This window comes from Cetorhinus maximus, chromosome 9 (assembly GCF_964194155.1).
Source record: "Cetorhinus maximus chromosome 9, sCetMax3.hap1.1, whole genome shotgun sequence".
In the NCBI taxonomy this organism is placed as follows: domain Eukaryota; kingdom Metazoa; phylum Chordata; class Chondrichthyes; order Lamniformes; family Cetorhinidae; genus Cetorhinus; species Cetorhinus maximus.
In genome coordinates, this window is record NC_135887.1 from 44,994,798 (window position 1) to 45,022,065 (window position 27,268).

Sequence of the window (27,268 nt, forward strand, 5' to 3'; positions counted from 1 at the left end):
TATATGTACATGTGCAGAAATATTTCTACTCTGGGATTTGGTAAGCAGCTGATGATTTGACAGACCTGTGAACTGTTGTGACCATGCAAATTGAGAAATAAATTACAAAAGAAGAAAAACTGGGTGAAAGGCTGTTCTGTTGCAAAAATAACACTATTAGATGTAGAGTTAGCATTCCTTTCTCTCCGTGGTGTGTTGTGCAGGATTGAGTGACCATTGAAGAATGGAGGGTTCGGACCAGTGGGTTGACAGCCCATTCTAAAGCACGCCTCCCATTGTCCCTCCCAACGTTGGCGCGTCTTTGATGACGCCATCGGGAAAGGGCGGGGATGACGTGATCGACGTCACAATGCCCCCTCCCGGCCAATCAGAGCGCGCTACGTCTCGGCCTCAGCGGCAGGCAGAGGGGAAGATGTCGGCGCCCATCCTGAAAGTGGCGACCCCGAAATGGGAGAAAGTGGCGAGGGGGAGCGTTTGCCTGCTCGGGGTGCTGCTGTCCGTGTATGCGTACCATGTGGAGAGCGCCCGGGCCAGCCAGCCCGGCTATGTGGCCATGTGCGACCTGAGCGAGCGGATGAGCTGCACCAAGGTGTTCGGCTCGAGGTGAGTTGGCACTGACTTTGGGGAGAGGAGGGAAGGGACAGTGGGCGCTGCCCGGCACAGGCCTCCCTCTCTTCCTCCGACCCATCCAGTAGAGACGCCCGGCTTTCTGGACCCTGACAACCGGGGCTTGCACCTACCGCTGGAGTGTGTCTGTGTCTCAGCCTCAGCTCATTGCCCCAGCCCCCTCTCCATTCATCCACATTGAATTGGAATAGTTGCTGCACAGCTGCAGGGAGGGGTTGTTGCCAATCCTAAACCAAGGGCTTTGACAGATCGGGGAAATGGAATTGGGCAACGGCGACTTTGTCACTGCCCTAAGAGTGCTTTTTGCTGGAGGAGATTTGGAAATGCACAGTTGTCACTGAGGTTTCAGTAAAGTATGGTAGGTATGTGAAATATTTGTGCTGCACCTGTTTGAATAATGAAATATAGGCTGTTGGGCAAACTTAATCTTTCCAAACATGGGTTATGTCTGGAGAGAACATTGCACAGCTTTATTACACCAGAATGAAATACTAGGGTGGCCAGTGATCTGTTACAAGTGGTGCATGCAATTTGAGATGTTGAATGAATTGAGTCTCTCAAGTTCTATTTTTTGCCCAGCATTAAACTTTGGCTTTTTTGTATTGTATTGGTATCAGTATCCTGTATAGGCCCAGTGATAACAGTGGATGTAACTGCTGAAGCGCACCAGTCATTGAAATATAATTCCAGGTGTTGCTCTCTGTAGTCTTCCTTTATTTGCAACATATTCCTAATTGGGTATGTTGAGAATTTCATGGGTATTGACAGAGTCTGTTTTCGCAAGCACTATATTGATAAGTCCAAAGATTGCTTTGTATGATTTCTTCTAGCTTTATGTGGAATTGTATGTGCATAATGTACAATGTAAGTTGGCAGATCCAACTGCATGTACTTTCAATATTCTTTCAAATTTCCTATATTTTTGCTGAGAGGAATGCATAATCATAAATAGCCGAAGTCACTGAGTAAACCTGCAGATATGTTCAGAGTTAGAACATAAGAAATAGGAACAGGAGTAAACCATTCGGCTCCCTCAAGCCTGCTCCGCCATTCAATAAGATCATGGCTGATCATCTTGTGTTTTGACTTCCACTTTCCCATCTAACTCTGATAACCTTTGATTCCCTTGCCTAACAAGAATCTATCTACCTCTGCCTTAAAAATATTCAATGCCCTCGCCTCCACCACCTTCTGAGGCAGAGAATTCCAAAGTCGCACAACCCTCTGAGAGAAAAAAATTCTCCTCATCTCCGCCCTAAAAGGACGTCCCCTAATTTTAAAACAGTTTAGAAGAATGACAGTTGATCTTATAGAAACATATAAAATTCTGAGGAGGTTCGACAGGCTAGATGCTGAGATGTTTCTCCCTTGTGGCGTAATCTAGAACTAGGGGACACCGTTTCTAAATAAGGGGCCTCTCACTTAAGACAGAGATGAGGAGGAATCACTTCTCTGAGGATTGTTAGTATTTGAAATTCTCTTCCTCAGAGATCAGTGGAGGCTGGGGCATTGAATATGTTCATGGCTTAGTTAGATTGTTAGATTTTTGAATGACAAGGGAGTCGAGGGTTATTGGGGGGTGGGTGGTGCAGGCAGAAAAGTGGAGCTAAGGCCACAATCAGATCAATAATGATCTTATTGAATGGCAGAACATGCTCGATGGGCTGAATGGCCTACTATTTCTTATGTACGCAATTGCACTGAACATTGTTGAAGAGCTACAGGAAAAATTGGCCTTGCAATGAACATGGACCTTGAATGGGGCATTTTTCAAACAAGCTGAACTCTGGCTTACTAGGCTTTTGCTGGGAGCCACAGATGAAATTAAGGACAACCATAATTTGCTAAACTGGAATTTTTTGATGCAATTCAAGGATTGATTGTTGAGGTCCAATTTGATAAATTTAGGTGGGTAAGAATGCATGGAGTTATGGAGTTTATTTAAAAACATCTATTCTTATAATTTGCAGCTAAGAGGAAGCAAGAAATGAAGCCTGGTTCAGACATTGGCATTACAAAGGTTTACTTGACTGGATCATTTGGCGCACACTCTACATACCAATGTGACATGGGTAAGATGGCATGAAGTCGTGGAATTAAAAAAAAATAAATGTTACAATTACAGCAATGATGAAGAAAGGAACTCTAATGAGTAATGATCCCATATAGTAAAGTAGGCTGCTTGTTGGGGTTAGGGAATAGAAACAGACCCTCAATCTTCGCCCTTAATCTTAGTGTAATTTGTCCAAACTGATTCTTGTTAGGGGAGAATGCAATGATAAAGAACCCTATTTTGAAAAATATGCTGGTGTATGGGATTTCAAACCTATGTCCCATCTCTCGACATCACTATTGCTTCCCTCTATGAGGGCACCTCTTAGAACAATAGTTACAAAGAGTTCTGCTTTTTGGATTTCAGCTTTTAAACTATTTGATACCATGAGCTCAGATGTCAGCAAATATGATGAGACTGGATGGAGGAGTTAAAATAAATGGAAATTTAATCAGCCCTGGGGTAAATATTGAGTGACTCTAACAGTCAAAATATTAACTCCATTCGGTTCCCCCAACAATTAGAGTTTGATTTTTAATGAAGAATATTTACAAAAATTGAGCATTCAAGATATTAATTCTATTACTCTTGAATTAAACTCTCAAGTTCATTTCTTACTTCTTCATTGCTAGAATTACACAAAAATTCTCATGACTTTGCCATCTTGTCCATAACTGTCATGTTGGAATATGTCACAAAACCTCACTCCTCCAGTCAGTAGACTGTGGTCACATGATCTTCAGTTTAGCTTTTTGCGTGTTACTAGGCTGAACCCTGTTATAAAATGCAAAATTAGTTGCAGCCAACTTATTAAAGATCTGGCCATTAATAGCATCGCTCAATCCTGTGTTAATAGTGTACTGGGAATGTTACTTTGATATGTAGTATTAATAGGTTTTACCATTGCTATCTAGTCTCCTGCCGTTCTGTATAATTATTTGTAGTTGGTGTGAGTAGTGATGCTATCTTAATTTGAGGAGTCCACATGTGCTTTGATATTTTCACTTAATACAGTCACTGCCTTTTTCCCTCGAAGGGAGTTATTGAGTGATTTTAATCAGATGATAACGTCATAACCCATGAGGGAAAATCTGAAGCAAACAATGAACATCAAAACCAAAACATTTACTTCCTAAAGAACTCATTGCACTTAAAAAAGTAATTCACTGAGCTTTTTCAATGTAATTAGACCGCATATAAATGCAAGCAGCACAGTAATTGTTGCCTTGTGTTTGTATAGCCTTATGCTTTAATGTTGCATTTTTAATTTCTTCCTTTTACATAGTAGAGGTTGGGTAAAGTTGGTGAAAGAGTCAAGATGGTGATACTGTAGCAGAAGATATCTCAAAACCTCTAATACATATTGACTGATATGGATAGTATCTTGCTTTGCGTTGTTTACAGCCACTCAAGTTCATGAATGATGGCGTTGGTGTTTTACAGATTGCTCTAATTATGTCAGAATTATTTCCCCTTACAGTGAACAGAAAAATATACTTGGTTTATTTAACCTCCAACGTAACAGCACACACATTATGGGGGTTGGCAGTGAATAGCCGAAAACTGTGTTAAATGCTGTTGAAGCATTCTTTCACTTATTTTTGAGTAGAATTTTAGTTGCACCAAGTCTCCTGAATATAATTCTGAAATGGGGTTGGGGGTCGTGGGCATGGGATATGGCTGGAGAGGGTGGGTGGCGGGGATGAAGGGCCATTATCTCAAATTGGCACCATAAATAATTATGTTGAATGAAAATGTCCTAGACAGGAGAGGTTACTTCTGTATGCAGCTCCTGCCCCCTCAATATTTAAAAAAAATAATTATCTGCCCCACGCTTTGTCATTCACCTATTGAAGTAGAAAATCATTGCACTGCCTCTGGCTCCAACTGATAATTTTCCACAAATTCCAATAATCTATAGGCCTTTAAAATTCAAATTTGGCAACACTTAACTACTACTTTGCCTTTTAACCAATTCTTATATCTTGGAGACCCCGTACTGTGGCCTTGACCCTTCACTGTGTTTTTACAGCTTTAGGGGAGCAAAAAGGAGTTACCTTTGTTGGAGATTCGATTGTAATTTTGTATTTTTGGCTTCATGATCTGCAATTTCAAATTGTAGCTTGCGTCTTGAGTTTCTCATTGTATATGCTGTGGGATTGCTTTACTGGTTACAGTGGAAGCTAACAATTAATCCAATGAAGAATTCAGGAGAAACTCCTTTACCCAGGGAATGGTTAGAATGTGGAAATTGCTACCTGGTGAAGTGGCTGAGGTGAACAGGCATTGATGCTTTTAAGGGAAGCTGGATAAGTACATGAGGGAGAAAGGAGTAGAAGGATGTGCAGATAGGTTTAGATAAAGTAGGGTGGGAGGGGGCTAGTGTAGCGCATAAACGCCTGTACAAACCAGTTGGATTGAATGGTGTAAATCCTGTGTAATTAGCCTGACATCATCCTGAGGATTCAATAATTGGCTAGATACACCCATTAAAACCAGTAAAGATGGCCTGGAGCACATGCATTGCTCTATAACTTCACTGGAGAGAAGTGGCTGACAATATGATTAACAATTTTATTTACGTTTCCTTACCTTTATGGAAGACTAGCAAGTAGAAATAATTTTATTTTCTCTAGATGGGGATAAAGAAGGGTTGAAAACACTGAAAAGGACCATGACTGTTCTAAATCTCAATAAAAACAAATATATAGAATCTGAAATGGTTAAAATCTTTCTTCTAAACTTTGGAAATGCTACGTTTTTCTTCAACATTCCATTGCTGAAAGCATATAGAAGGCACAGTATACAAAGAAACAATATTAAGGAGGCGATAAAAACAGACAATGCTGGAAAAGCTCAGAAATCCTGACAGTATCCATGGAGAAAAACAGTCAACATCCCAAGTTGATACTTGTCAACCTGGGCTGTTAACCCTTTCTCTCCCAACAGAGGTTGCTAGATCTGATGAGTATTTTGCTATGATCTGACAGTGAATTTGGCCCACAGGTCAGGGATATCTGTGGTCTTTACTGTGAGAACTTGTCTCAGCTCAGGGTGAATTAGGATTGCTACAATTGGCCTCAGCAATCTGTTTGAAGTGAAAATCAGCCTTGTGTTCCATTAGTGTCTCAGAGGTTTTTTTATTTGTTCATGGGAAGTTGGTGTCGCTGGCTAGGCCAGCATTTATTGCCCATCCCTAATTGTCCTGTTCAGAGGGCATTTAAGAGTTAACCAGATTGCTGTGGGCCTGGAGTCACATGTAGGCCAGACCAGGTAAGGGTAACAGATCTCCTTCCCTACAGGACATTTGTGAACCACTTGGGTTTTAATGACAATTGGCAATGGTTTTGTGGTCATCATCAGACTTTTAATTCTAGATTTTTTATTGAATTACCTAGAGAATTACCCTGGGTCCTTTGGAATACTAGTCCAGTAATAATACCACTATGCCACTGCCTCCCCTTAAGGCATTGAACTGATCACTGACTGGAAATGTGCACATCAGGCAAGAACACAGTCTGGTTTGGGCCTCCCATGGCCAACTATTCTGGTGCACATTGTCAAGGCAATGGCACCAGAGGACTTCTGCACTGTATTCAAGTTGAGACTTTTGGATAATAGCATACGGTAAAATTACATTTGATTCTAAAGGCCTATTGACGCATACAATTGGTGAAGTAGGATACTGAGGTAATGGAAATGAATAAGTCAATGAGGTTAGGTTATTAATGTTTTAAATTTCAGTTGCTTCCAAATCCAAAAACATCTGACCCTGCAGCTATTTGCAGTTTGGATGCATTGCCCAGTCAACTTTATATCACTTGAGAGAGATGCTCTTTCTTATCCTGCATTTTCCCGTTCCCCAAGAAGTGAAGACTTTAGGCTATTTTCTGACTGTCACCCTCTACAGAAATGGAGAGGCAGAACCAAATAAATTGCTGTTAAACCTTTCTTTTAGTTGAGTTGTATTCACTGTGATGCACCTGAGCATTTATTCTACTGTTGAGTAATTTGTGCTACAACATAGACCAAGGGTATGCTGCTGTTCCTGTTTGCTTTATAATCTTTAAAGTTAGAGTTGCCACTATTTCATAGTCATTTACAGCACAGAAGGAGACCATTCAACCCACCAAGTCTGTGCTGGCTGCCCATGGAGCAACCCAGTCAGTCCTGTTCACCCGTTTCTTACCCACAGCCATGCTAGTTTATTTCCTTCCAGTGCCCATCTAGTTACCTTTTGAAATCATTGATCATCTCCACTTCCACCACCCTTATGGACAGCAAGTTCCAAGTCATTACCACTTGCTGTATTAAAAAGGTTTTTCCTCACATTCCCCCTGCATCTCTTACCTAAAACCTTAAATCTGTGGTCCCTGGTCCTTGCACCATCGGCTAATAGGATCAGTTTTTCTTTGTCTCCCTTATCCAAACCTATCAAATTTCCCCTTAATCTCCTTTGCTTCAAGAGCACCCCTAGCTGCTCAAACCTGGCCTTGTAACTAAAATCCCCTATACCTGGAACCATTCTGGTAAATCTCCTCTGCACCCTTTCAAGGAACCTCATATCCTTCCTAAAGTGTGACCAGAGCTAGACACATTATTCCATTTGCTATCTAAGCAGAGCTTTACAAAGGTTCAGCATGACTTCCCTGCTTTTGTACTCAATTCCCCTATTTTGAAGCCCAAGAGCACACTCTCACTATATCCTGCCACCTTCAAAGATCTATGCACATGTACCCCCAGGTCTCTCTATCCCTGCACCTTCTTTAGAACTGTGCCATTTAGTCTGTATTGTCTTTCCCTATGCCTTGTGCCAAAATATATCACCTCGCACTTGTCTGTGTTAAATTCATTCTGCCACTTGTCTGTCCATTCTGCTCATTTATCTATATCCAGTTGCAGTCAATTAGTATCATTCTCATTGTCTGATACACCTCCACCTGTTTACTATAGGCAAATTTTGAAATTTTACTCTGTATTCCAATATTCAAGTAACTTGTAAATATCAAAAAAGCAGTTGTCCTAGCACTGACCTTTGGGGAACACCGCTGTCTAGCACCCTCCAGTCTGAAAAATAACCATGACACAACTTGCTGTTTTCTGTCCTTAAGCCAAATTTTTACTGCAATTTGACACAGATTTTCCTCCACCCCAATTTTGTTAACGAGCTCTGAAGAAGAGTCATATGGACTCAAAACGTTAGCTCTGTTTCTCTCTTCATAGATGCTGTCAGACCTGCTGGGAGTTTTTGTAGCATTTTCTGTTTTTATTTCTTTTATGTGGCACTTTGTTAAACGCTTTCTTAAAATCCATATAAACAACATTTATTGCATTCCCTTCATTAACCTTCTCTGTTACTACACCAGCATATTCAATTAGATTAGTCAAGCATTATCTGCCTTTTCCAAATCCACCACTGATGTTAAACTGACTGTCCTAAACACCCTTTCTTGATAAAGGGTGTCACATTCACCGCTTTCCAATCCCCTGGCAACTCCCTATGCATCTAGGGAATGTTGGAAGATTAAGGCAAACCCTTTGTTCCACCATCTCCTCCACCACCCCACCCCCAACTCCCCAACTTTCATTAGTAACCTGGGATGCAAGCGATCAGACCAGGCGACTAACTCCACTTGAAGCATGGCCAGCTTTTCCAGAACCTCCTGCCTCTCAATTTTCAGCCAATCCATTACCTTTACTATCTTTGCTTCAACTGACATTTTGTCAGATTCATCTTCCTTGGTAAGCGCCAATAGAAAATGCTCATTGAGTATTCTAGTCTTGCCCTGTGTCTCTAAGTTTGTATCACCCTCTTTGTCCCTGAAAGGGCCCACTCCACCTGTTTACTATTTACATGCCATTAGAAGCTTTTTGGCTTTCGTTTTATGTTGACTGCCATTCTATTCTCATATTCTCTCTTCACCAGTCTTATTTTCCTCTTTGCTTCTCCCCTCTACCTAATTTTTTTGACCTGGTCCTTGCTTGAAGAATTCTCCTGATGTGCACTGTAAACCTGTCTTTGTATTCCTTGTGGTTCTTCTTAGTCTGCTCCTAACTAATGTGGAACTACTTCCTTTTTAGTACTGTACAACACTCTCACTTTATGCATCATATTCCTCTTTTCTGCCTCTATGCTGGTGCCCATCTCTCTGCTAATTTAGTTTAAACCCTTCAAAACTGCACAAGTGAACCTTCCAGTGAGAATGTTGGTCCCAGTCCTGCAGGTGTGACTCATCCCTTGTGAAAGTTTGGCTATAGGACCTCAATATCTGCTCTCTCTATGTCATTGATTCAGATTTGTCCCAAAATTTCAGGCTCATTCCCTTTCCCTTTCAGAATATTCTCTCCATGATGTTCTTTACCGTGGTACCAGGGAGGCAACACACTATGCCGGAGTCTGTGAGGATTGCAGAAATGCTTGTCCGTCTCCATGACTATGGAATCGCCTATAACCACTGTATTTCTACTATTTGCTCCTTCCTCTTGTGTAGTCTCTTGCCCATTAGTGCCATGATCTGACTGTGCTCCTTCAAGGTGTCGTCACTCTCAGTAGCCTCCAATGCCGAGTACCTGTTTGAAATTGGCACACACCCCAAAGACTCTGGCGCTTCCTGCCTCTTTCTAGTCTTCCTGATGGCCACCCATCTACTAACCTGAACTCTTACTGCCTCTAGAATGGACACCTCTTGGGTGGACACCTCTTGGGACGTATTATCCATGAAAAATACATCCTCCCTGATGCTCCACAGTGACTCTTGCTGCCCCTCAAACTTGGAAATCCTGAGCTTGAGCCCATGCAGCTAGAGGCATTTCCTACACATGTGGTTCCCCCAAGACATATGAAGTGTCCTGAAGTTCCCACGTGATGCAGGAATTGCAAGTGACAGGTCTCAGATGCCCATTCTTGATCATCTCTTGGATATGAGTTATCAATGTGTTAAAATAATGGCATTTTGCTTTTAGAACCATAGAAAAGTTACAGCACAGAAGGAGGTCATTCAGCCCATCATGAATGCGCTGGCCAAACAGAAAAAATAAAAAAAAAGCTAGCTGATCATTTCAATCCCACCTTCCAGCACCGGGCCTGTAGCCTTGCAGGTTACAGCACTTTAGGTGCAGATCTAGGTTCCTTTTAAATGAGTTGAGGGTCTCTACCTCCACCACCAAACCAGGCAGCGAATTCCAAACACCCACCACCCTCTGGGTGAAGAAGTTTTTCATGTCGCCTCTAATCCTTCTATCAATCACCTTAAATCTGTGCCCCCTGGTAATTGACCTCTCTTCTAGGGGAAACAGGGCATCCCTGTCTACTCTATCTAGGCCCATCATAATCTCATACACCTTAATCAGGTCACCCCTCAGTGTCCTCAGTTCCAAGGAAAACAACCCCAGCCTATCCAATCCTTCCTCATAGCTGCAATTTTAAAGCCCTGGCAACATCCTTGTAAATCTCCTCTGCACACTCTCCAGAGCAATTATCTCCTTCCTGTAATGTGGCGACCAGAACTGTACACAACCCCAGCTGTGGCCTAACCAGCATTTTATACAGTTCCTTCATTACGTCCCTGCTTTTGTATTCTATACCTCGCCCAATAAAGGAAAGCATTCCATATGTTTTCTTTACCACCTTATCTACCTGTCCTGCCACCTTCGGGGACCTGTGGACATGCACACCAAGGTCTCTCACTTCTTCTACCCCTCCCATCATCCTCACATTTATTGTGTATTCCCTTGCTTTGTTTGCCCTCCCCAAATGCATTACCTCACACTTCTCTGGACTGAATTCCATCTGCCACTTTTCCGCCCACTCAACCAAACCATTGATATAATTCTGAAGAAAACAGCTATCCTTTTCACTATCAGTTACACAACCAATTTTTGTGTCATCTGCAAATTTCCCAATTATGCCACCCACATTTAAAGTCCAAATTATCAATATATACAACAAACAGCAAGGGACCCAACACTCAGCACTGGAACACCACTGGAAACCGTTTTCCATTTACAGAAACATCCATCAATCCTTTCATTTCCTGTCGCTGAGCCAATTTTGAATCCAACTTGCCACACTCCCCTGTATCCCATGGGCTTTTACTTTTCTGACCAGTCTGCCATGTGGGGCCTTGTTAAATGCCTTGTAGACAGCATCCACTGCATTACCCTCATCAAATTACCAGGGTAATTGTATCATTATTTGATGCATTTTACATATTTTGTACAATAACACAACTTTTATAGCATCTTTAACATAGTAAAATGTCCCAAGGCACTTCACAGGAGTATTGTCACTCATTCCAAATAACATATTCGAACAGATGACTGAAAACTTGGTCAAAAAGTTAGCTTTTAAGGTGTGTATTTAAGGAAGCAAGAGATGTAGAGAGTCAGAGACTTAAGGAGGGAATTGCAGAGCTCAGGGCCTTGGCGGCCGAAGGTACTATTGTCAGTGGTGGAGCAATTAAAATCAGGGTGTTCAAGGTGCCAGGGTTGGAAGGGATTGAAGATGGAGAGATGTGAGGCAGCAAAGTGATTTGAAAATGAGGATGAGAATTTTAAAGTTGAGGCATTGCTTAACTGGAAGCCAATGTACATGAGCAAGCCAAAGGGTGATGGATAAATGGGACTTTGTGTGAGTTAGGACACAGACAGCAGAGCTTTGGATAACTAAGTTTACAGAGGGTCGAATGTGGGAAGCTGTCCAGATGTGTTTTGGAATAATTAAGTTAAGAGGTAACAGGCATGGATTAGGGTTTCAACCTTGGGTGAGCTGAGGCAGGACAGAGTCGAGCAATGTTACAGAAGTGGAAATAAGCGGTCTTGGCGATGGTGCAGATATATGGTTGAAAACTTATCTTGGGGCCAAGTATTGGGGCAAGGTTGCAAACATTTACAACAAGGTTTATGCAGTTGCCAGGGGGAGGGTTGGAGAACGTGGCTAGAGAATGGAGTTTGTGGTGGGGATCGAGGACAATGGCTTTGTTAGTTGGAGAAAATTTCTGCTGATGTTGGACTGGATGTTAGACAAGTAATGTGACAATTTATGGACAGATTAAAATCATACAATTGTTTCTTCCAGTTGTAATCAGTATCATAGTTACACTGATTAGATTAGTTTAAGATAATACTATCTGCAGTTTGGAGTCATTTCAAACAGTGCCCAGTCAATATTATATTACATGAGAGAGATGCTTTTTTTAAAATCCTGTTTGTCCGTCCCCAAGAATTGAAGGCTTTTGGATGTTTCTTTCCTTGCAACCCACCAGGAATGAAGACTATCAGCATTCTTGTAAATGTGGAAAGATGGTCTCTGCCTTGGCCTGAGGCAAACATAGCTAGCTGAAAATATAGATATCAAAGCAGTTTGATACCATTCAAATAATTAGTGCTTAATATAACAGCATGGAAATTAGTGGCTCAATTCTAATTACAGAGGTTATAGCTTGGTAAAAGATGAGGACTGTCTCCTGAAGGATCTTAACTGCTTTAAATGCATGCATGTTTTTCCGAATAAGGCTATGTGGTTATTTGACATCTTGTAACTGATATTTTATGGAGGACCAGTCTTCAGCTTATGCTAAACAACTTTTTCTTGTTTTTATGTATGACTTAAAAGATGGAAGACCAACTGCCATCAGTGGCTTGTCTTTGTTTGTTGAAAATGCTTTTTCCCTTCCTGTGTCTTGGTTCTCTAAACGTAGTCACTAATTGAAAGGTCGGAAAGGTAACCTGCCCTTTGGTCTGCTTCAGTATTGTGTGTGACAACAGTCTGGCAGCACCTCTCCCTGTAGGGAAATGCCTAGCCTCCACCCTCATTAAAAATGTAATGGCCATTTAGCAAATTTCCTTGGAGCTTTATACACTAATTTCAGACTTTGGTAAATTTAGCTTTGTACCCTTGTTCAAATATGCTAATGTGAATGAACTTTGATCAACAAAGCTTGTTTGACAAGCTGTAGAATTAAATATCTGTTCAGTTACAGTATAGAATCTAGCAATTATTTTAAGCAGGTTGCTTCCTTTGTGTTAAACAAGCACTCCACTAGCAAAACATAGAAACAGGAAGTGATCATTCAGCCCCTTTTAGCTGTTCCATCATTCAGTAAGATCGTGGTTGATCTGTATCCTACCTCCATTTATCCACCTTTTCCCCATAACCCTTAACATCCTTGGCTAGCAAATTCCTATCGATCTTGGATTTAAAATTATTGATTGAGCTAGCATCTGCTTTTCGCTTTGTTTTTAGTGTTTCTTAACTTCTCTTGTGAATGGCCTGGCTCTGATTTTAGGATTATGTCCTCTTGTTCTCGACTCCGCAACCTGCAGCGGGCGTCGCTGGCTAGGCTAGCATTTATTGCCTAACCCTAATTGCCCTTGAGAAGGTGGTGGCGAGGAGCTGCCTTCTTGAACCCCTGCAGTCCATGTGTAGGTACACCCACAGTGCTGTTAGGGAGGGAATTCCATGATTTTGACCCAGTGACAGTGAAGGAGTAGTGATATATTCCCATGTCAGGATGGTGAGTGGCTTGGAGGGGAACTTCCAGGTAGTGGTGTTCCCATGCATCTGCTGCCCTTGTCCTTCTAGATGGTAGTGGTTGAGGGTTTGGAAGATGCTGTTGAGGGAGTCTTGGTGAGTTCCTGCAGTGCATCTTGTAGATTACACACTACTGCTACTGTGTGTCAGTGGTGGAGGGAATGTTTGTGGATGGAGTGCCAATCAAGCAGGTTGCTTTGTCTTGGATGGTGTTAGGCTTCTTGAGTGTTGTTGGAGCTGCACTCATCCAGGCAAGTGGGGAGTATTCCATCACACTCCTGACTTGTGCCTTGTAGATGGTGGACAGGCTTTGCGGAGTCAGGAGATGAGTTACTTGCTGCAGATTTCCTAGCCTCTGTCCTGCTCTTGTAGCCACAGTATTTATATGGCTAGTCCAGTTCAGTTTCTGGCCAATGGTAATCCCCAGGATGTTGATAGTGGGGAAATTCAGCAATGGTAATGCCATTGAATGTCAAGGGGCAATTGGTTAGATTCTCTCTCGGAGATGGTAATTGCCTGGCACTTGTGTGGTGCAAATGCTATTTGCCAGCCTAAGCCTGGATATTGTCCAGATCTTGCTGTCGTGCACTGCTTCAGTTTCTGAGGAGTCGCGAATGGTGCTGAACGTTGTGCAATCATCAGCAAACATCCCCACTTCTGACCTTATGATAGAAGGAAGGTCATTGACGAAGCAGCTGAAGATGGTTGGGCCTAGGACACTACCATGAGGAACTCCTGCAGTGATGTTCCAATGTCACATCTTCCTTTGTGCTAGGTATGACTCCAAACGGAGCATTTTCCCCCAATTCCCATTGATTCCAGTTTTGCTAGGGCTCCTTGATGCCATACTTGGTCAAATGCAGCTTTCACGTCAAGGGCAGTCACTCTCACCTCACCTCAGGAGTTCAGCTCTTTTGTCCTTTGTGACATTACTAGTCACTTCTGTTCAATTCAAGTACGTACCCATTATCCCTACTCTACCTTTTACCACCTAATCAATCTCCTAACCAAGTCAATTATTTGCCTTCAATTCTGAGTTTAATTTTAGTTAACAGTCTCTTATGTGGAACTTTATCAAATGTTTTCAGGAAGCTCACATAAGCAACTCCCATTGACATTCCCCATTATGCGACTATTTTAGTTACTTCCTCAAAAAGTTGTTAAGTACTTTAGACATGACCTACCCTTTGTAAATCCACATTGGCTCCCTTTAATCAGCTCAGATTTCTCTTAAATGCTTAATCATGCTGCCCATAATTATAGATTCTTGATATATTTTGATTGGCAAAGGAGCCGAGGATTATAGCGGGGGACAGACTGGAAAGTGGAGTTAAGGCCACAATTAGATTAGCTGTGATCTTTTTGAAAGGTGGAGTAGGCTGAGGGCCAAATGGCCTAGTCCTGCTATTTCTTATGTTCTTCTCTGTCCTTGTGTAGATTCCAATAACTTCCCGACACCAGATTTTAAACAGACAGGCCTATAATTTCCTGATTTTTTTTTTTTCTTTCTCTCTCCCCTTTCTTAAATACAAGTTATATTTGCAATTTACCAACCTATAGGGACAACTTATGAATTGGGTGAGATTTGAAAGATTATGACTAAAGCAGTTTCATTACCTATTTCCTTTTAGTATCCTGGGGTCGAAACCTTCAGAATTTAGGGATTTCATACGCTGTTTTGTTACTAACTTTAGTGGCTTCTAATCTTTCATTACTAGTTTCCTTGGAATGTCAGGTGTATTATCCTTTTCCTCTGCGTCAAAGACTGATGCAACCTTTATTTTAATTTGCAATATTACCTGCAATTTTGTTTTTAAAGGTTACCCTTGACTACCCTTTTTCTTTTATAATTGTCAAAACTTATGTTTATGTTCATATCCCGCAAGTTTCTTTTCATATTTCTTTTTGCAGCTCTTAAATATTTTTGTCGTTTTTGCTGTGCTTTTTTTTTATCTCTTCCAGTCCCCTAGATCTAATATTCTGTGCACTTTTGTATGTTCTTTCCTTTAATTTTATCTTGTTTTTCATCTCTTGTCAAAGATGGGTGTTTTGTTTGGGAAACAGTTCTTGTTTTTACCAAAAACAGTACTTGCATAGGAATGAGTGTGGCAGTGTAGTCATTACATTAATAGTCAAGCAATCCAGGGGTCTAAACCATTAATCCTACTTTAGACATTTCTACTAATTCTGGGACAATGGGAGCTATTCCATATGGCAAGAGCTCCATCTGAACAGAAATAGTGCTAATGTACTGGCAAAGCAATTAGAGAGTGAAGCGATGAGTCATTTAAGCTAGCAGGGTGGAGCTGGGACAATTGGTTAAGATGCATGTATTGCAATGAAGGAGTGTGGTTAATAAACTTGGGGAGCAGGAAACAAATATTTTACAGGAATATCTGAACTTAAGTAGCATTAGAAACCTGACTGCAAATGAGATCAAGAATGGAAAATAAATGTATTGGAATAGAAAGTAAGAGACGGAGTGGCATTATTGGCAAAGTAGTAAGTACCTGGTATGAAAAAGGTTGCCAAGAAAGGATTACAATCAGTCAATATAGTTAGAGCTCAAAGCTAAAAAGGGGTTTGTTACATTAGTAGAGGTGTATCACTGACTTCCACATTGTAGAAAGGAAATAGAGGAAGTATTTTATATAATCAGAGGGATGGGTAGAAAAACAGTAATTGCTCAGAATTTGGCTACCTGCACTACAAGGGTGGAGGTGTTGCTCAATCTGATTATCAACAATTAAATAGACCCAATGGATGAGCTAAATGTGAATGAGCCCTCACTCACACCAGATCCTGTTCACCCGTAACACTGTTCTTGCTGACCTGCATTGTGTTGGTGCAGCATCACCTCGATATTAAAATTTTCATCCTTGTTTTCAAATCCCTGTATGGCCTTATCCCTCCCTGTCTTTCACTTCCGCCAGTCCTACAACTCTTGTTCTCTGTGCCCCTCCAATTCTGACCTCTTGCATATCACAAATTTTAGTTGCTTCATCATTGGAAGCCATGCATTCAGCTGCCTAAGCTTTGGGCTTCCCTTGGTAAAATCCCCCTGCCTTTCTATTTCTTTCTTTCCTACTTAAGGCACTCCTTAACGCCTACCACTTTGGCCAAGTTTTTGGGCACCTGTCCTAATGTTTCCTTATGTCCAATTTTGTTTTCCAACTCTCTTGTGAAGCACCTTGGGACATTTCACTATGTTAAGGCTGCTTGCTGTTGGAAGAAATGCTGATCATGATGAGATTACAGACTAACTAGTCGTGTAACAATGCCCCCCTTGTTAGCTGTGTGAAAAAGCATCTCACCATTGGAACCCATTGAATGGCATGAAGTTGCTGTATTTGCCCATTAGATCTGAACAGAATCCTGTGTCTTGTCCTGTCGATTATAAGTATTCTTAAATGATGTGATAAATGTCAACCTTTCTTGCGATGAAAATGAACTATTACATGTGTAAAGACTCATTCTCTTAGGTTTCAATTGTTGGAGATTTTTATAATTTTTGTATGCTTCTTGCAAGTTTAAAGGCAGGCACTCTTCGATGCCCCACCGCATCAAAATTCAGTTCAATGAGAAACTAAAGGAGTATGAGAAAATAAGATCTAAGACTGGGGTAAGGCAAGTTAAATGGAAGCATAAAGTATCATAATTCAAAAATACCAAAGAACAGTAAAGTATTTGATAGATATGTTGGTAAAAAAAATTGTCAAATGCAAAGTGGGACTCCTGAGAGGAGAGGATTGTCAATTTGTAGACGATTAAAAAGTGGTGATAAGTGCTTTGCATTGATTTTTACTAAAGAGAAGAGGAGGCAAAACCATTGTGGTTGAGAACAAGATGAATGGTACAGGTTAAAAAGTTTTACAGAAGTTAATGTAAATTTACTTTTAAAATTTCTTAGGCTAGTGGTCTCCTCTGAATTTTTCTGCTCCTGGCTTCACCAATGCTTTGTGCAGTTCTGAGGGATTTGGAAAATGGAATGCTTTGAGGAAAGCGTTGTACCACATCTTTAAGTTTGTCACCTTTTCCTTTCAATATTGATAGCGGATTGGTTGAGGAAATTAAAGGAAGACTGGGCAACAGATCCTCAATGGATTACAAATGAGAGTACATCAAGTAGTGGCTTGCAGAATCTGTCATAATTGTCATTACCTTAAGGAATCAATAAAAATGGAACCAATATTCACGGACTGGAAAGTGGTTAGCACCAATCTAAAAAGGACGTTGAGATGATCCAGTGACCCTGGTATTTGTTGTGGAAAAAAGTGTCAGAAAGCATCCTTAATGAGATGGGTAAATTTAGTCAAATGAAATCAGTATGCATTTATGAGATAAAGGTGTTGCACAACACTTATTGAACTTGTTTGAGGGCAATGGCAATTCTATAGATTTAAGGCACTTCAGGGATTAGATAAATTGGAACTTTGATATTTGAAATGGCAACAATCTAGACCTAGGGCACACGAGCTCACATTTAGAAGATGGAAGATACACAGCCTTGTCTGAGAAGGCACCTGACTGTTAACTGGCACTGACTGGGTTGGACAGATGTGTGCTCACTGAGAGAATATCACTTCGTCTGAACCCATCTCCTTCCAAACCTCAGGTCCTGACCACCCCTGCAGGATGAGCAACAGTCTGAAAGCAAAGGTTTCAGGATGGAGTGCCTTCTAAGAGAGGTAAGGTGCAAATATATTTGTGTCATGTACATACATTATTATAAAGAAGATGGGAAAAATCGTCAAGGCCATCAAATCTGCCCCATCCTGAACGTGATGTGGCCATTGACTGCATTGATCACTTATTTTTCTTTCCCCTCCCTCACCGGTCATGTAATCTCCTGAGGGACGCAGAAAAGAAGCCCTGTGGCCAATATAGAAAGAGCTCTGGGAATTTCCTCTCCAATTTCATAAGGTAGTTGAACTAAGTTCCAGGAGTCTGCAGTAACTTATAAATGACAGCTAACCCCAGCAATGCCCTCCTCTCTCAGAAATTTGTGCAACTTCCTTTTGCATAACTTGAACAAATCCATACTGACGGCATGCTTTGGTAATGTTTGAGCGCAGTGACTCTTTACATAGAGTTGCATAAAATATGCAGCACAGAAACAGGCCATTCAGCCAACCAGTCCATGCTGGTGTTTATACTCCATTCACGCTTCCTCATTCAACTCTATGAGCATAACCCCCTATCCCCTTCTCCCTTCTTTGCTTATCTAGCTTCTCTTAAATGCATCGATAATGGTTGCCGTGACAGCTCCCATTCTCACTCTCAATATGACTCTGAGAAGGCATGCTTCATTTCTCTTGCCTAAGGATTTTCTTCTCGCATTTACTAGTCCTATCATTCTTTTGGCTTGTGTAGTATTTTTGGTTTTTCATTGCGTTTTAGCAATACAGTATAAAATGCTATCTACCCATTCAGTGGGTTTGACATTCTGTTTATTGGACTTTATTTTGTTAAGAATAATTTGTATTCCCATGTCCCCCTCTAGACCCTTTAGCTGGTATACCTATATGGTATACACCTGCCTACAGTTTTCAAATCTAAATGTATAAATGCATTTAACCACATTGAGGAACATTTACCACACAAGCTCTGTCCTGCAATTTATCTACATCTGTCTGCGACTTATTGATTTGGTCTACATTCCCAACTCTTGGCTACATTTTTGTTGTCTGTGAACTTGGAAATGGTTCCATTAATGCCTGTATCCAAATCTGTAATAATGCAGATGCATAACAATGCTCTGAACCCTGCTTATCAGATTGCAACTGGTCACCTATGCAGTGTATTAGCTCTTATGATATGTGTAATCTTTTCAGATAACAGTTTGTACAACTCTTTGGAGTGGTACTCTGTTGCTAATTAAATAAAGGTAACAGTGTAACTAATGGAATAAGATATTTGTGGAGTAATTGGCATACACCCCAGCTTTTCCCTCCTCTGCTTCGCCCACAGATTTTGAGCAAAAAATTCTCAGGGCCCCACTCTCAAACCACATCTTCAAATTGGCACATTTGCATTCTTGGTGTTTCTGCACAGTCTTCTGGAAGTAACGCAAGATATGCAGAGAGTAGAAATTAGAATGTTTAGGAACCCACCCGCTTTGGCCACTCCACATTCCTACTTTGAGAATTCCCTCCTTCTGGAGGTGAAATGCATCATGCATGTAGTTTCTGATGACAAAGTTTCAGAATATACCTATCAACGTTCGTGTCACAGTGTAAGCTCACTGTTTGACCTATATAATTTTTTCTGGAGTAATAGTATGTGGAAAAGTGCTTTATTAGCAATTTTCGGAAGGCATTGCAGGTTTATGGTTTGTGCCACGTATGCTTTGTCACAATAATAGTCTATCAGAGGTGAGTACACTTGCCTTGGATTCCTCATACCAGTAATCTTGATCCTATTGCAGTACATTCTATTGACTGGGACACTGTTGGCAACAGAAATTGCTGACTAGCCATATGCACTAATTTTAGTAAATATCTTAAAATTATTTTGATGGGATGTGGGCATCGCTGGCGAGGCCAGAATTTGCTGCCCATCCCTAATTGCTCCTGAACTGAGTGGCTGACTAGGCCGTTTCAGTTAAGAGTCAGCCACATTACTGCAGGTCTGGAGTCACATATAGGCCAGACTGGGTAAGGTCTGGACCCACATGCACTGTAAAATTAAATGTACTTATCTTTTGAGTTTGTTTGAACATCTGCCATCATTCAGTGACTAAATATCAAGTGCTCACAATGATCAAAAACCCTCAGACCCTTTCACCTTGCCATCTTACCAACAGACATCAATAGTGTCCCTTTATTTTCTTTTATTTTCTAATCAAAGCAACAATCACTAAATTCCTCATTAACCACGTGGATAATTTTTCAAATGACACTGACCTGGGAGACTCCATTCCCTTTAAGAGCTGCTGGCTCACTAAATCTCTTTCTATCCCTTTTTCTCTCCCCCACCCCTCCCCAAACCCCCCACACCCAGTCAATTGTGCTCTTGAGCAGGTTTTCTGTGCTTGCATTCCATGCAGAGAGCAGCTGTTGAAATTAGATGAGGGTAACGCGAACATACAAAACAGGAGCCTGTTCTGCCATTCAGCACGATCATGGCTAATCTTCTACTTTAACTCCAATTTCCTGCCATATCACCATAATGTAAGATTCTGTTAGTTCAGCCCCTACTCCTGGCAGACTTGTGGCTGGGGGAAGGAGTAGCCAATTTGCTGCTCCTGCAAAGTTTGGGCCTTCGTCCCAAAAGGAAATGAGACATTGTTTTTTTGAGTTGGCTATAATCAGGATATTATTGGAATAATGGTACAATTTTGTGATTTTCGTCATGCCTTGACACCCTAGTGGGATCTTTTGTTTCTGTTAGTGAACCCAGAGAATACCAAATACGAATAACCCTCTGAGAGAAGAGATTCCACCTCTTCTCTCTCTCCCATTTAAGACAGAGGTGAGGAGGCATATCTTCTCAGAGGGTCATTGGTGTCTGTAATTCTCTTCCCCAGTGAGCAGTGGAGGCTGGGTCATTGAATATATTCGTGGCTGAGTTAGACAGATTTTTGATTGACAAGGGATTCGAGGGTTATGGGGGCCAGGCAGAAAAGTGGGGTTAAGGCCACAATTAGATCAGCCATGATCTTACTGAATGGCGGAGCATGCTCGGTAGGCCGACTATTTCTTATGTATGCTATTGTACTTATGTAAAAAAAAACTGGAAATAAGGAATACATTTTACCACTTATCAGAAAGAAGTTGAAAACAGGTGAGATACTGTGATTTGATGCTGCAGGGGGGATTGAACAAACTGCATTAGAGAGTACATCATGCACTGATGTTTTCTTTTGGAGTTATGTCTAGTATTGCCCTGTGGGACTTTATCTTCCAGATAATGCCCTCAATTAGATAGTGACTACATTGAAACCTCTATGCTTCTCCCAAATTACTTCTTGCACACTGTTTCTTGGGAAAACTCAGTAATACCATCAATGCTGCAGAAGACCCAATATGACGAATAATCACATGATTTTTGCTGGGATTATAGATTTGCGGCAGGAATTTTGGCCAAGATATTGGGCAAACTTCCTGCTTTTTGAACAGTGCTGTTTAATATTAACCTGAACAAACAAGACCTTGATTTTACAATCTATTGGAAGAACAGCACCTAAAACAACGTAGTGTTTCTTCACTGGAGGGTATGAGCTCTAATTCCTGGCGTGGAGCGTGAGCCTACAATATCCTGACCCAGAAATAAGCACTACCAACTGAAGCAAGCTGATACACAGATGGGTTACTACCTTAACCAGGATTTTATCTGTTGAAGTTTATTTAGTAAATCTTTTTGACCGAGTTAAATCTAAGCAATGGTCCCTTCTCTACTGCTTCCTTGAAAACATTAGCTGTCTCATCTCTAGACAGTTCTTAATGTGAACCTGATTGAATGTTTATCATGCAGGAAATCTATTATGTACAATTTTATGCTGTTCCATTAAGAATTTCACCCAGAGGATTTTGTAGGCTGATCATGTAACTTGTAGATATAAATTTGTGCAAATTGTTTCAGATTCTTGAAAGCTGATGTTCAGAGGACTAACAAAAACTAATTGATTTTGTACAGTTGTGTTATGATTTGCGAGTAATGCTGAAAGCTGAAGGTAATTGTTTTCTTATTTAATTTTTAAAACAAGATCCTTAAAGTACATTAGTTTACAATTTTATCCCCTATCCCGTTGGTCTAAAAAAATGGACATAGGTCTTGCTAGCAGATTATTACAGTACTGCCTGGTTATTGCAGCAGTTGTTCTATTTTATATTAAGTTAAATATGCCTTTTGTACATTACGGTGTACATTACGTTACCAGTGAACTTCCCTTCCTCTTCTGCCTCTGCATTGACTATATTTTTGGAGTAATGGCCCACAATTTGTATTAAGAATAACAGCGAGGCCATCAGTGCACATTCCTCTTATGGAATACATCAAGCAGCAACTTCTGGAGCCTGCACCTGTACAGTTAAACGCAGAAATCCAAAAGTTGCTGTCTGATCTGCCACACTCTCTTCCACAAACTGCGCTCCACCTCGCCTATAGAATCTGTATTGAAATCTATGTAAGGCATGCAATTGCTGTACTTACCCACTAGGTATCCACTAAACATGTCAGAAAAGTGGGGGCTGGTGCTATCAGGCATAAATTATTTTTTAGCAGTGTGGCAAGTCTTAATTATTGCCAAATAACTTCTCTGGTACTGAAATTTTATTTTTAGTAGAGTGGAATTTCATTCCTTCAGAATTAAATTTTTGTTGGGAGGTTTAGATCTCTTTTACCTCCTTCTCTCAATCCCTTTCATGCCCTTTCTGTACAAGATTTTATGATGAATTAACTAACATAACTTACTCCCTGGTTTAAACTCTGCATAACTTAGTGGGGATTCTTTAATCTGGTTGAAGAGACATGCAGTTGCTTGCCCTGTTCTCTTGTGCTACAGATTCCCTGTAGTGCTCATTGATCTCCAGAAGCCATAGGTTGTTGCTCAAATGCCTGCAAAAAGTCTGTGGGCAACTGTATTAAGCACAGTGAACAGCAAGATCATTCCTTCACTGCTGACTGCAAGATCCAGGCCATTGTTCACGGATCTTGAAGTTCTCTGGTACTTCACCCAATTGGATCCGGAAAGTTTAACTGGGTAGTGTATAAACAGCTGATCCCAGCTATCCTTCCTTGCACGTATGTTACATCAGAAGCTTTTTAGGACCTTATTGATCTGCATGATCTAGCCCTATACTGGATTTCACTTTTTTACCCACCAGACCGTGAGGGAAGCTGGTCCTTGGAGTCTAACAGTGATAAGTGAAGAAAAGGTGTGAGAACCTTGAATGTGATGCAAGGGGAGAGCTGTTAATGGAGATAATTAGAGTAAAAAGGAATAGCATCCTGGGAGCAGCAGAAAAGCTGACGGTGGAAGGATTAAATATTGTTGAGGTTATTGAAGGTAGGAGTCTGAAGGAGAAAACGCAAAAAGGAACTCTATTATATAAAGCACCCGAGATGGGACCATAATGTTATGGGGTTGTTCTTGAAACAATGGAGAGGGATGGTGAAGGAATCTGGGCAAAAGGCAGATCTGGGACAGAGAGAAACACTGAGGCCTGTTTGAACTGAGATGCTGGCTAAATGGGATTGATTTGTAGTAATGAGGTTGACCAATAATAATATCATGGCTTCCATCAATTAATCATATTGCTAGAAATATTAATGTTGTGGTCATATAATCCCCACGGATCAGTCAATCACTAGAAGGCACAATACACCATCTAAGCAGACTGATCAGGAAAGCAGATGAGGATCAGAACTAGCCCTTTTTATGAGAATAGGGAAGAAAAATGGATGTTGATGGATTGACATACAAATGCTGTGAAGATTAATTGGTGTCTCTGTTGCAGTTTTTGTTCTGAATACTCCATGGTTGTTTTTTTCTGAAGTCTTAAAAAATGAGCTTATTTGGTTGTGAGATAATGAAGAATATGGAGAAGTGTTTCTACAGCAGCCTAAATACCTACAAGCTGCGGTCTATTTGTACCTCAACAGTCGCCTTGTTCTTTTACAGTCACCTTGACTGTTATGAAAAACCAGTTTATTACCTTAAGTAATACAAATCTTGCTTTCAGATCTTTTCAACAGATAAAAGATTTTGCTGAGTTTGGGGGGAGGTGGGTTTCTACTAACTTTGAGCTTTATAAGATGGTTGTGTTTTAAATTGTTTCCTTTAATTTAAGGTTTTAAATAAAAAAGGATGCCCTAGAATGGGGGCTGGTGATCATACTAAGCTGTGCGCTGAGATGGGCCCGTGTGAGCTGTAACTGAAATCTATAGAAACTAGACAGGTTTCACACCTTAACAGAGAAGTGGGCCAACTGGTTTTCTGGACACAGAAACGTGGAGAAGGCGACGGAAACAGCTGCTGCTATGAAAAGCAGAGGCAAAGATCTATTTTTTGTGTTGGCCACCAAGCGGGATGCTGATGAGAGCTGGATCTCTGATCGCAGAATTGGGCCTTGGAGACTCAAGGAACAAAGACTAGCTGGAGTGGCCCTTGCTGCTGGAAGTCAGTTTGGGGATACTCTGAACGTTATTCCACTTAGTCTTCAAAGGAGACTGGAAAACTTGCCCTGGTGTGGCAGGGAAAAAGGAGTCTGCTGAAAAGCTGGGAGCAGCTTGAAACTGAATCTTCAAGGCTACATATCTGCTGGGAGTGTGGTGTAAAGTTAAAACATGTAATGTATTTCAGGTGTTAGTTTCTGTGGTTTGCTGTGTTATGTTGAATTTAGTTTGTTACAATAAAAGTCTTAAAACCTGAAATCTTAACATGCTATTCTTTCTGTTGGTCACTGGGAAATTCAATTTTAAAAAGTTATTGATCTCTATGCACATCGTAACATGGGCGTAAAAGACATTGGGCTTGGCTGTGGTATTTCTGTAATTAGGTAGCCTGCTGACACAAACCTAAGTCTGGAAAAGTTTCTCCCTAGTCAAGCAGACTTGACTAGCTAGTTTATGGCCTTCAGAATATCTTGATTTGGATGCAAACATGCTACACTTGCTGATGGAATATTTCAGTTGGAAAAAAAATGCAAATGGGTCCATTATAGGAAAAATGCTCTGAGAATTTCCTTAAATTATGTCCTCAAAATGATCAACATCATACTTAATGCGCAGAAAGAGCTAATACTAATTAAATCATCATGGTTTGTACAAATAGAACATTCCTTGCCATGTATGCAAGTTGAGGGTCCAAGATTACAGGCCCACAGAGTGTACATTACAATGGACATAGAGATGTCCTGCCTTATCTGGATTGTATGTGATCCCTTAGTAAAGAACTGAGAAACCAGGGACAGAATGAGTGACCTGGCACATCTAGGTGCTGGTGCTTCTTTGATTTGGGGGTCATTGGAGTACCAACACAGCTGTGTCACATGATTGACACCAAATGATCTGAACTCTTCTAATACATATTCCTCAATTGAATTGAGGAGGTCCCTGGAAATTAAGGATACGCAGTGTTTTTGACACTGAAGTCTTCAATCCTTGGCTCTTAGTCTAGTTGTAATTCTTTTAGCAATCTTTGTAGTGAATGGTGTAGGAATCTTTGTTTTGTCATATATGCAACGCTGCTTCTTTAAAATCAAAGTAAATCTTCATCAAAGGTTGTATGACAATACCAGCCAGATACAGGCAAACATGTGTACTGCATAAATGTACATGTTTTCCTGAGATCAAGGGAGATGAGATTTAAACCAGATAATCTAAATAACAGCTATCAATGTGGAAGGTAAATTTACCAGGTATAGGGGATCCAGGGGCTATGTACAGCTATACAGACTGAAGCATTAACCCTGTCTGGAAGGCAGACACCATCTTCCTAGAGATGAGGCAACAAGTTTATCCATGTCTGCTCATCAGGCTGTATAGTTTTAGAAATATGGATAACTACAAGCTTATAGACTTAATCTATTCAATAGACTAGCTATCTAATGATATTAACTTCTTGGCTATCTAAGGAGTTTAATCCTGAATTAAACACACCAATTTGTACCAGTCGCAGACATGATCTCACTGGTAAATTTATAATCCGAAAACAATTACTGCTGAATTATTGTGACATAGCCTTTGCAGCAACTGTTACTTATTTTGTCAGTTAACCTGTATATTGATTGTTTTTCTAGTAATATTTAGGCACTGCTAACTGTGATTAATAAACAATTGTTAGTTCATGACTTTTTCTGATTTCTTCTTTGATAAATGAGTTAATGCCTTCCTGTCAAGTAGGAGCTTGTTGGTGGTGCAAATGCTAATAGAATCCAAACCGGCTGTGGTTAAGACAATTTGAGTCAGATTTATGCACCATGACCTCCTAGGCATAATCTGGCTTCTAAAGCCAGGTGGTCCCCAGACAATTTTAAGGCGTAGAGTTAAGGATTCATATGGTATCCATGATGAATGGTTATGTCAGGGTATTGATCTGTGTTCTTACAACATTGTAGGTTGGTTTATTTATTGAAAATAGATTTGGCTGTTAGGAAATTCAACCCCCAGTAACCCTTGTTGGGATGTACTTGTGCCAACGTGGATGGATAAGAAAGCCAGTTTAAGATAAAACACACATTGACTAAAAGGTGGATGCAAAGATGTGCAATTTCCAGAATAGAATTTTCTTTCTTCAGAAAAAATCATGAGACATGGTGCACTATAAGAAGATGTGCACAGAAACCAACTGTTGCAATAAACAGCCATGCTTGCAGGGCCTGAATGGAGACAAGATGCTTTTAATGGGGGAGATTAAAAGTAAAGAATGAGTCATATTGTAGCTCAACCTGCAATGAAGGCATCTGAGAGCTGACCTTATTTAAAAGATAAAAGATGGAAAGGTTAAAAGGGAATATTAAATTACAAGAGTTGGATGTGGGTTCAAACTACTAAAATATCATTTTGGGACTGATATCAGGAGGTACTTTGTCACAGAGGGTGAGCAACACTTGGATTGGACTTCTGGATCGACTGGTAGAGGTGAATATCATTTAAGAAATAATTGGATATTGCAACGGGGAAATTGTGGGTTATTTCCAGATGAATGAACTTAGGTAAACCAAGTGGCTTTCCTCATTTAAACCTGTGGCCAGTCAATCGTAGAACAGCATTGGAAAAACCTGACAGCAGGTTAACAGCCCTACTGTACTACAAGATAGGGAAGAAGGGATTAGATTTTCTTCAAACTATTAAGCAAAACTGGCATATAGAGGATAAAATTGCATAAATATTTGGGCTTTAAACACACACTTCCTTTTTGTTAACATAACAGATTTCAAAAAAGTTATATTTGTAACTCCAGAAGAAGATGGTTCATATTTATCCAGTTAGTTCCACAGCCACAGATCATCCGTCACTTCATGATGCACTAGCTAGAACCTGGGATAGATAAATGACAATACGCAAAATGGCAGACTGGTAGTCATAGGTAGATATGGTCTTTTTAAATTTAG

The 27,268-nt window shown here is 40.6% G+C and overlaps 1 protein-coding gene across 3 annotated transcripts in view; it reads left to right on the top strand.

Moving 5' to 3' along the window:
• Positions 1–362: 362 nt before the first annotated feature.
• LOC144684612 (vitamin K epoxide reductase complex subunit 1-like protein 1) overlaps positions 363–27,268 on the top strand; it is a 57,810-nt gene continuing 30,904 nt past the window's right edge. For all 3 annotated transcript variants that reach the window (XR_013577533.1, XM_078548619.1, XM_078548618.1), the window contains exon 1: positions 363–603. Coding sequence is in view for 2 of the 3 variants with exons in the window: in XM_078548619.1 (XP_078404745.1) it covers positions 413–603 (191 nt within the window). In the remaining variant the exon portion in view is untranslated. The remainder of the gene's footprint in view (positions 604–27,268) is intronic.